Here is an 11,556-nt window from a genome sequence, read left to right on the forward strand (position 1 = left end):
GAAGGCCCTGTAAAACAGGCCAACAGGAAGCCTCCTCCTTGTCAGAGGAGCAAAACTAATGAGACTGGTGGCAGGGAACGTGCATCGCCGATGCAGCGTTAAGGAGGCTCACGGTGACCCAGGAGGTGAACGGCATCGTTCTTGCTGTGGGTTCGTAGCCAGCTGCACTCTGGCGAGCGTGGGCCAGTCTTCGTTTAGGATGGGAGTCACCTAGGAAAGCGGTCTCCTGAACGAGCACTCTGCTTAGCGCTTCGGGATGTGTATAAACTTGTCAGATCCCTTTGCAATACAGAGAAACACGCACAGCACTGTGTAGGACGGTGGCTTCTTTATTATTTTTAATTTTTTTTTTTTTTTTTTTACAGGTAATACCATCGGTGAAGATGCTCGCAGTGCAGAGTGGTTGTAAACGCTCTCCAGCTGAGATCTTGAGAATGGAAAGAATTATACTAGACAAGCTTCATTGGGATCTTTACACAGCAACACCAATGGATTTCTTAAACATTGTAAGCACTAAATTTTGCAAATTTTTTTTTTCTTTAAAGAAACAGCTCCTTATCAAATAAGACTAGAAAACACAGATGCGCACACATACACACACCCACACATCCTTCCCAAGATGCTTTGCTAACTGTTCTCAGCTATCTGCAAGTCTTTTGAAGAATGTTACAGTGATTTTTTAATTTATTTATTTTTAAAATTTTCTACTATTTAAAACCTTTCATTTTGCTCAAAAAATTTACTGCCATCTTTAAAGGACAACTAAAATGGACGTTAAAAAGATTCTCATAATGCACAACTATACGCCATTTTATTTTTTTTAAATACACACTGCAAAAATATTTCTAACTATTTCCGTTCTATTAATACTGTACATAGAAAGCTGTCAGAGTTTTGCTACATTTCACACACACGGTTTTTTTCTTAAACCATTTTCCTTTTCATCCCACTAATTATTCACCCTTGTTTTAGGCAATGAGACTACTCCAATCTGGCACTTAGTTCACACTGCAGTTACTAAACATTTGATAGAAACGATTAAACTTTGTCTTCAAGAAACGATCATGTGCTAGTAAGGCAAAAATCATGTGATACGAACACATCCTGGATCCCTTTTTTAAGGTTATGTGCAAATATTAAGCCATCTTAGGCTGCTGATTGTGAAAACTGCCTTTCTTAGGTGCTTGTTTCCTCAGTAAATTCAGTGCGCAGTCATTATTATCGGTTTTATTCTATCCGTATCTGCTGGCCTGAATTGACTCTCCTGGATAGCAATCTGGATAACGTAGAAACTTCAGAAATTGTTAGGAAACACTGACCTTGTACATTCATTATAAGCTCGAAAAAACAGTTCAGTGGTTGGCAAGTACAAACACAAAACACAAAAAAAAGGGGAAAAAAAAAAAAAAAAAAAAAAAAAAAAAAAAAAAAAAAAGGGGGTTGTAACAAAATGACTACTCAACACGTATTTTGTTTTTTATATATATATATATATATATATATACTTCTCTCCAGTTCCATGCCATGGTGATGTCCAACTGGCCCCATCTACTACATGGGCTGCCTCAGATGAATCCTTCCCGCCATGTTGCGTTCTTGACCAAACAGCTACAGCACTGTATGGCGTGCCACCAACTATTGCAGTTTAAGGGCTCCACATTGGCTTTGGTGATCATCACCTTAGAGCTGGAGAGGCTGACTCCTGATTGGTTTGCTGTTATTACTGATCTGCTAAAAAAAGCACAGGTAGGAATCAAAATGGCCTTTGGTCACAAATCTTGAGGCCAGGACACCGATAAATTAATAAAGCGCACGTGTATTTACAACCAACATTGCACTTTAGCAGCCTTCCGAGAAGCGTGTGTCCATGTTCTGCCTTTGCTGCAGACCTTGCTAGAGCTAACAAGAGAGGGAATAAAACTGCAGTTAAGGGGTGGGACTGGGGAGAGGGCCTTCCCTTTGGCAGGGAAGGGAGGTTTCCAAATTGCTTGGCCACGGATAGCTCCCTGCCTGCTGAGCAAGGGGAGATTCTCCCACAACGGGAGTGTCTGAGAGCATCTGAAAACCTGCCCACTGTGTCCCCAGCCTCCCACTGAAGACTGCACGAACTTCTAAGTACACTTACATTGCTTGTAAAATATAATCAGTTTGGCTTCTAATGATACGCATTAAAGGCAAGCTCTGTTATGTTTGCGGTTTTTTTAAAGCTTTTCTCCAGTTTCACAAAACACGTGCCTTTTCAGAGAGTATACCTAGAAGGCTAAAGACCCAGGCTGTCAGCTTACCGTCGACCCATTTTGTGGTCTCAAATTTGTCTGAAATAACCTAGCCTCCTGCTGTCCCTCCTGACTGTCGTCGCCTCCTAAGAAGAGGGAGCGCTCGCCCACCTTTGTGTAGTAGTTCAGGAGCTCCTGGTCAAGTGTTTTGCATCAGGGCCAACATGCATATTGCCGATACGCATCTATCGAGGCATCCAATACAGCCCGTCCCTGCCCTCCCCCTAATGACAGAGTTACAGGAGCAGTGGCCAGAAGAGAGAGTAATTTATCGTGAACTTACAAAAAATCTGCATCTTTCCTTACAGGTTAACAGCACGGAATTCATCCACTGCAAGGAGCTTGTGGATCAAGAGCTAATGTGCCTGCAGCCATCCAATGCCGTTTATATTTTCTGTTCCATCAGTCAAGCCATCCAGGGCCATCCCAAGGCAAGGCTACCCCACCACGACCCTTCTGGATTGAAGAATTCCCATCAAGTGAGGTTGAGGGTCCCTGTACCCCAGCCAGTTTTAGCACCTTTCACGCCTACTACAGTCCAAATTCCTGATGACACCATGGAGACTGATGAATACTACGATGGCTTCGGACACCTGTACAGTGAGGACGGGGGAGCGAGTGGTGGGAGGGTGAACACGGGTGGCTCGTGCCCTCAGCTGAGGCCTGGAGAAGGCAGCTCCCCATGTCCTCCCTTACAGCCGCCCGAAAGGGACTAGTGGAGAATTACTGCCTTGGAAGCAGCAGCTGCAGAACCAGTAGGTCCCAGCGGACAGACCAGCCGTAACTACAGAGCAAAAGCGCTGCTGTGTTTTTCAGAGGATAATGACAAATTGGTATTATCTTTCTATTTTTTACGTCCTTCCTAAGCAGTGGGTGCTACCCCTCAGTTTTTAACATCATGTAAATACAGAAAGCTGGGGAGAGGAGGGACTTGGTCACAATCCTACAACTCAGGGATGAAGTTGGCAGAAGGCTACGAACTGCGCCAGAGAGAACCAAATGTCTCAGAGATTATTTTTTCACAATAGCTGTGATGAGGTGTGGCAGATTGAGCCTTTCATCCAGCTCGCTCCATTGCTCTCTTATTAGAGCTAATCTGACTCGCCCCATGGGAGAGGGAACAAGGAGCTGCTTTCGAGGAAGGGGGAGCTCCCACTGCTGGCTCTGTAAGAGTAGTCCTCAGGTGGAACCGAGGTCTTGATTGAGTCGTGAGAAGACAGAACCAAACCTTCCGGTTTTTCTTAAGGCCTCACCCTGGAATCCAGGGGTCTGAGGTCTGTGCTCCTTCCCGGTGAAGCCGTTAAAGGCCCAGTCCCAGTTCCTACGAGCTGTGGGAAATCGCTTCTTGTCCACAATCACTGTTGCCTTTGGCCCTCACCAACCAGCACATGCCTTTCAGGGTTTTTTTTTTAATTTATTCTGTTTTACCAGACTGGACAATAGAAAATGCCTTTAATTAATTCCCCACCACCACGTTAGTTTTTATTAACTGCTAATCTCCATAGCAAAGCAGTTCTACAAACTACAAAGCTCAGTTTAAACCTCTATTGCACTTTTCAAAACCAGCCTTACACATTCTTTTAAAATAAGTGTTTTCTTAGGTGTTTTTTTTTGTTGTTTCATTTTAAACAATAGGGCCAGCATTTTCAGGTGACTGTTATCCTAGTTTGAAGGTATAATCCAGACAGCAGTGGATGAATAATGCCACCACACCTGCGAGTCCCGTCACAGAACAGGAGAGGGTTTCGTATGGACCTGCGCAGGCAGGATGTCTCACGTAATGACACAGGATAAATAAATAGGGGACAGGGATGAGACAGGAGCAAGGAGACCCTCACGCTGCATAACAGCAGCACTCATCAGTGCAGGAAGAAAGGAGAGGGTTGTATGGCCCTGCGCAGGCTAAATGCCGAGCAGGTGTCTCACGTAATGACACAGGATAAATAAATAGGGGACAGGGATGAGACAGGAGCAAGGAGACCCTCACGCTGCATAACAGCAGCACTCATCAGTGCAGGAAGAAAGTTTCTGGCCTTCCTTCCCTTGCTCATCATCTTACCGTGTAGGAGAGGAATTCCTGAATGCCGAGCTGTGCAGGACTGAGGTCCTGAGCAGCTCTGTTAACAGATAACGCTCTCTAAAGTATTACATTTGCCAGAACTGGCACTGAGAACAGAGCGAGCTTTGTATGCGTGCAGGGAGAAAGCCATGCCTTTCTTTTTAAACCTGCAAAGAAAGCAGCGCCTAAGTGTTCCAGAAAGAAACCTTTAGTATCAGAGACTTGGTGCAAATGACACGTGTGAGCAGACGTGACTTGAACCAGAGGTGAAACCGAAGGAGGTCCCACGAGGCAAGTCAAAGCTACCGCAAACTGTGAATGCTGTGCTGCAGGGGGGAGCCTCTGCCCTGGCCAGGGGATGCCGCAGGAGCAGGACTCGGCGCCCGGTTTTAGACCAGACGAGGTTTACGAGGTGCCCACACAGCCGGGGGCCAGGCAGCGGCATCCTTGGGGTATGTTATTTATTCATCCTGCCTACGTACCACAGGGAAGGTTTTAATTTCGTGGTAGGGCTCTTCCCTCCCCCCCAGTGTAGCACCTTCCTTTTCTATCACAAGCTGTGACTTGGCTGCCTGACTTTTTGAAGGAGGCGACTTGTCTTTTGTAGTTTTCATTAAATAAAATGTAAGTTTGGTCTGCGTGTTCTCGGTGTGCTCCTTGAAGAGTCCAGCCAAAAGCCCACAAAGGTCCCTGCAGGAAGCTGGGGTGCGTGTCTGGTTCTGCTTTTCCCCCCATCCCTTTGCCCCACCTCAAGCACCTTCACCAGCTGCACGCAGTGGAAATGCTAGCAGAAAAATTCTGCACACAGTAGTTAACGTGCTGTAGCCTTCTACCACCACAACCATACCTCACGTTTCCCCCCCCCAGCTTTGAGCCTATGCACATAGTTTCTTGCCCGTAAGCTGGATGACACATTAAAAACCGTGACCGAACCTGCTTTTCAAAACCTCTGCAGATCTCTATGATCAACGTTCAAAAGTATAAATTAGCAGGGGGTTAATTCCAAACGATGACGTCAGTGCTGCTGAAAGGCCCACGAGGATCCTGTGTTCCCCGTCAGGGTGCAAGAGGACATACTGGGATGGGAACAGTAAATCTGGAGCCTGCCCGCTCTCCCGGGATATGCTGCTGCTTCTCCTCTCCGGCAGCACCGGTCCTTTCCGCGCGCCTATCCCAGTGCTGGAGTTGCGATAAAGGGACTCGCGCTTGTGGCTTGGCCTCAGCAGGTTAAAAGTGCCACTTACCTTTGCGTTCCCGTCGTCGTCAAGAACGGAGCTCCCTGCCCTAAAGAACAAATTGCAAACTACAGGAAGAGGCTGCTGGTGCAACAGGACCGTTCTTGTTACGGGAAGAGAGCATTTTTGATAGCGAGAGCTGCACAAATTCCCTTCTTACCGGCAGAACGGAGTCTGAGGCTGTTAATACCTTTCCCCTCGCTGCCTGGACAGGGAACGAGTAACAAGACCAACACACCACACGTCCAGGCGGCAGCAGTAACAGGAACAATCATTTTGCCCCTTCCGAGGTGATGACTATCTCCTTTCTGTGCCTGCCTGTTTGGATTGAGCGTAGCACGCATGCTACAGACACAAGTTTATTCTACCTGCAGCTAAACTCGCCGCTGTGGATCTTGTACCCATTTTGCTACACGCCAGTTACTGGCGAGAACGTGCCAGGTCCAGCCGGCACAGCGAGTGCCGGCACAGGTCTGATGTGTTTAGGGCTAGTCTTGTGAGGATTGTTGTTTGGGGGAATATTCGGTCCCTGTAAAACTCCAGGGAACATTTACAGAGTATTTTCAAAGGGCTCTTACGGTGCCTCGTCTTGACCCGGTAAGGAAGGCTGCTTCCTCCCGCTCTCTGGGCACGAGCACAGCACAGGTCCCCGGCCCCGGCTCCGGCCCTCGGCAGAGAAGTGAGGGCGGGTTTGTGTCGGCAGTGGCAGGACCCTTCCCCTGCAAGCTCGCGGCCCAGGTGAGGCACACCTCTCAAACCCAGACTCCTTTTGCTGTTGCCTTACTTCAGGCAGGATTTCCAGGTGCCCGAAGCTACCACCACCTTGTAAACAAAGCTGCAATTACATCTGAAATCCCTTACAGTAAGTATCCACGGAATTGTTTTGTCCTTCAAGAAGTTCCCTGGCGGCCTGCCCTGCTGCACACGGATGCTCAGATTTTGAATCAGAACCAAAACATAAACCAAACATTAAATCACCTACAGAAACAGCGAAGCAATTCAGAGTCACCCCCAGCCGCCGCCACGTCTCCCATTCACAAACCACCACCGAAAGGAAACGTGTCGCAGCTAAAGCAAGTCACCCAGGAACCGCTACGCGTAAGGATGAAGCTGCCTTACTGCGGACCCGCATTCACCAGAGTGTTTCAGGTTAATAAACCTGACTCGGTATCGCTACTTACGGTGGGCGTGTGATGACCTAGAAGAAGAGTTCATTTACATGGTTGCACAAATAAAGAAACTTCTGTGGTCAGAGAATTGATCAAGATGCAAGAAAACAGCAGAGGGAAGAGTAATACAATAGTTGTTTTACCGCGTTACAGGTTTCTGGCAAAATTTGCTGATACACAGAAGCAATTCACAGCAACCAGCACCGGGATCACAGAAAGATCTTTCAGAGCACCCAGCAGGACGTTACCAAGTGCTTCCTGACGTGTATAAAGCCTTTTATGTGTTTATTCTTTTGGGCTGCCTTTACATCTCACTTGTGGGGTTGCCTCTCTGGTGTTTGGGTTTGGTTTTTTTCCCCCCAACTGGCTTTACGTTTTTAAATTCAATTTGAACAGTAGCTACAGTTCAATTCTTTAAGAATGCAGAAAAGTACACTTAGATCAAGTGATGCATTAACTCCTGGCAGGTCTCGGCAGCTCCCCCTCGTTCTTCCTCAGCAAGGCATGCAACTTGAATGCATGACCAAACCACGGTCACGGCAAACAGAACTTAATCAAATCTTCTGAGAAATTTGGGAGGGGAAAAAAAAAAAGCTTTTATTCCCAATTCATCTATCCAGATGGGAATCTGACTTGAGAATAGCTCCAAACCGGATTAAAGCTTTGCCAAAGGAATTAGATCGGTTTGCCTCAAAAGAGAACACAGGCAAGTTTAAAACAGTCATCAAAGCAGCAGCAAAGGGTGTTTCATTGCTCAGCTCAGCCCGATGGTCACACACCGCTTCAGCTTTCCTCCTGTTTGGGGCAGGGCACAACAGACATGAAGACAGACAGAGCCAGCCTAAGTGGACTTCCAGCTCTGAATCCACGGCTCCTGAGACACAGCCTGGCCAGACCCTGGCTGCTTCTCACCCGGTCCCACTTCCACTGAAGCACGTGGTGCCTCGCCCCTGCCCGCCGCAGCAGCAGGGACAGGCAGGGATGAGCCATGTGGGATGAACACGCTTGTCATGGGGCTTAGTCCCTACTGCCTGCAAGTGGCAGGAGCCGCCAGAACTTCCCCATGTGCCCGGTTTGGTTATTTTCAGGCCACGTACCTGTTACAGACTGAGATTTATTTCCAAGTTCTAATTTATGCCAAGGGCATCCAGAGGTTTCAGTGACTGTCGCGTACAACACACCCCGGGGACAGGAGCTCGGTGCCTGCGGCAGTCGGTGCCTCTACACCATCCTCCCTCCGTCTCGGCAAACTCTTGGGTGGTGATGGAGACCCAGCCTGCTCAGCGGGAGCCTCGTTGGGCTCCTGTCACACACCCCGCTGTTCACAGCCAGGCCCTGTCCCACTCCAGTCACAGCACCCAGCACGAGGTAGGGGTACGGGGCGCAAGCTTCCTTCAAACCTCCTACCAAGGACTGGTTTTCTGCCGGTCCGACACCCCCAGCCCCCATGTTACCGGGGCAAGCAGCAGCTTGGAGAAGGGGAGGGAGGCTGCTGGCAGCAGCCACCCCAGACCTACGGGGGTGGGCAGGGGACATCACGCTTTAAACAGATATACAGGGTCAGGGGGTTAACAAAGAGCAACTGGAATAATAGTGAGGGTTGTGAATTTGGACACAGCACTCTTGTTCCAGTGAATGTAACTAGCATACAAAAGGTGTTTTTAACAGAAGTTTGTTAAACAAGTCAGTTCTGTTTTTATTAAACCCAGCTTTGGTACAAGGTCATTCCTGAGATTCGTTTACAAGGTTGTTTTAAAACAAAGATCAGCTGGGCCTCTCCCTGTTCCTGTGTGAAGTTAGACTCGGGCACAGACATCACTTTTTTTTTTTCTTTTTTTTTTCCTTTTCCTTTTCTTCTTTAAACAAGTGTTTGTGCAAGGGGAAACCAGTCTGATACAGACACAGAACTCACCACCAGGAACGCCGAGTCTCCAGCTTTAAACCGTTTCCCCTCCGTTAACATACAACGTTTAGTTGTCCTTTAAAATGGTTCCATTCTCACCCACCACATCCCAGTAGGAAGTGCCGGAGTTCAGAGCGGCCAGGCAGGATTACCTGACCCCGAAGCAGCGAGTGGGGAGGTGGGCAGGGAGCTCTGGGGAAGGGGTTAAGTTGTGAGGCACGCGTGTGCAGCCCTAGGAAAACTAAACAAATGAAGGTCGGGGGACTTTGGTTATAAAACCCGTAAGTCTACAGAAAAAAAGCTACACGGAATAGTTATTGCTAAGAAACGTGAGAATGCAGCTGAAAGGTTAGGGACGTTAGGAGGTTCTCCAGTTACACCCCAAAACCAGCCCGAGGAGAGGACACACAGAAGCCCCATTACAGCGGCAGCTCAAGCAGCAAGCTGAAATCTCGCCTCGCGCTAACCCCGCGTTGTCCCTCGTCCCTCTGGAAGTTCGGTCAGCGTTAACTGCTTCGTACGGGCTCTCGCCCAGAGATTAGCGTTTTGGTTTTAGTGCAAGCCATGCAGCAGCCTTAATTAGCAATTTATCTTTTGGCAAGTATCTTAGATTTCAACTTTATCAAGAAACCTGATCAAGCAAACTTTTCCCCATCAAAAGATACAGTGCATCTTAGTCCTTGCTATATAATCTCTTCTGTGCAATATAGTGCAAGCTTAAAGGTGAAAGCACCAATTAATTTCTTCTGCATGAGATGTTTTGGCCTTAATAAATCTTCTAATTAACATGTCTTCCTGATGTTATGGAGCACGCACTGGGAAGACTAAAAAAGCTACAGAAAGAACAAAAGAGAATCAGTATTTAAGTTTCAGTTATTTACATTAATTAAAGACAGCATGAAAGGTCAAAGTACAAATCTAACGTATGCCGCCTGATAGCGGGGGGGCCGGGTACATAGGAGACATTTGAATTTAAACCATCGCAACTCGGAGCAGCTCTCACGGCTGCCAACATCTTGTTTGGAACTGGTAATCAGAGGATTGATTTAAAATTTTCATGAGGGAAGACCGCTGACAGGGAAGATCTGAGAAGTCACGTGCTACAGAGACAGGGGATGGGGAGAGGTGCGGAGCCGTCTCCAGCCCGGCCAGGACCGCAGGGGCCACCGACCAGCACAGGCAGCCCGAGCCGGCAGAGCCAGTGGCTTTGCCCTGCCCTCGCCTCGCCGGTGACGTCCCTCACAGCTGCGCAGTTCTCCCTATTGAGCAGCCTGGGACAAGGAGACGAGGCCGGGTTTGGGCTGTCTCCTGAACAGAAAGCATCCACACGTCCGAGGGCCTTGGTCACCAGGCTTCAGCTCTGGAACTGCAAAACGTGGACAGTACCTACCTCACTGCTGAACTGCTTTTGTAACAACACTGTGCATTTCTCATTCTCTTGCAAGCATCCCTAGGAGCTCTGCACAAATATTAATGAATGATCTTAACATTGCTCCTGTGGAAAAATCCTTGCCAATGTACATCGTCCTAAATCCCCAGGTGGCCCGTCTTTAAAATGACCAGCTACTCTGCCACCTGAGTTTCCCAATTAATTCTTACATACCTGAATGTACTTTCTCTTCTCTGGCCTCCTAGAAGATTTGGCTTTAAAAAGTATTGGGATGGAACAGGTTGTAAAACATTTCAAACAGACCACTTGGTATCAACGGCTAAGTCCCCACTAAGGCTTATCCTTCAAAAATTTAACTGGCTCAATCGACACAACTCTAACCCAGTGCAGGCTCAGACTTCCACCTGCACTCTCTGTCGGCGATCGCTGCAGGCGATATCCCACCAACTCCAACCACCGCTTCTGGTCAGCTCTCTGCGGGTGGACGTTCAGTGTCGGTACAGCACGGTACCGCGGCTGGGGTAACCATCCCGGCCTTGTAAGAAGGTGGGATGCAAACGAGAGCACATAAAATGACCAGAACTGCCCTCTGCCTTTTAAGCAAGCCGCGTATTAAATGCAAAAAGCAGCGGTCTCTTACACAAGCCAACTCCTGCGGCAATAGCACAGTCCCTCTGCACGTTTCTAAACAGATTTCAGAAGCAGCCAGTATCACCGACTTGGTTTTGTTCTTGAAACTGGGGCTGCAGACAAAGCTCCCATCAGAAGCGCCACTTCAGCAAACACCGTGCATCAGCCAAACTCCACTTGCTGGTTTTGTCCTAAGTGCAGCATTGGTCTCAGTCCAGCATCAACTAAAAGCCAGAGAGACCCTAAATTAACTGAATGTAACTTCATACGTAGCAGTGCCCCACAGAACAGACACCAAGAACAGGTAAAGCTTCAGCAGCGGCTCTCTCTGAAAAAAGAACCCCAAATGAAAGCTGTGCTCTATCTTTGGCCTTGATCTAAGCGTATGATGTGCTTCTCCGGAAAAAGCATGCAGCTTTGGAAGTGCCATAAGGAAAATATCACCCTCCATCTCTGCTCCCTTTTCATCCTACCCTTAAATCACCTCTTTGGGCATCATTACAACAGCGAAACTGCCGGTAAATCTACCCGCTCGCTCACCAGATCCCACAAAGGAGAAGTACAAAACAAGCTTAAAGGCAACTTTTGCCCAAATAGGGATGGCATTTGAATTAATACCTTAGAATTTCTCCCCCGATTACAGATGAGGTGCTTTTCCACATACTGTATGATTAGCTATTTGTTAATTAATTAATTAGCTAATTCTATTTTTGAATGTTCCCAATAGTCATAAGACATCCTGTGACTGGTAAGCTTTCAATCATTACACATTATTATTTCAGAGATCCACCAGATAACACAGGAAATCCACTGCTAAATAAACGACACCACAAAAACTCAAAATACATGTGAGATTTAATAAAAGAAAAAAAAAAAAGTACAGAGTGAGTGGAA

The 11,556-nt window shown here is 47.5% G+C and overlaps 1 protein-coding gene across 1 annotated transcript in view; it reads right to left on the reverse strand.

The window, feature by feature from the left end:
* Positions 1-310: 310 nt before the first annotated feature.
* SEPT8 (septin 8) overlaps positions 311-11,556 on the reverse strand; it is a 35,380-nt gene continuing 24,134 nt past the window's right edge. The window contains exon 9 of the mRNA XM_009285941.2: positions 311-1,731. Within this exon, the coding sequence (XP_009284216.1) occupies positions 1,566-1,731 (166 nt within the window). The 3' untranslated portion in view covers positions 311-1,565. The remainder of the gene's footprint in view (positions 1,732-11,556) is intronic.

Source organism: Aptenodytes forsteri, unplaced genomic scaffold (genome assembly GCF_000699145.1).
Source record: "Aptenodytes forsteri isolate BGI_AS27 unplaced genomic scaffold, ASM69914v1 Scaffold54, whole genome shotgun sequence".
Classification (NCBI taxonomy): Eukaryota; Metazoa; Chordata; class Aves; order Sphenisciformes; family Spheniscidae; genus Aptenodytes; species Aptenodytes forsteri.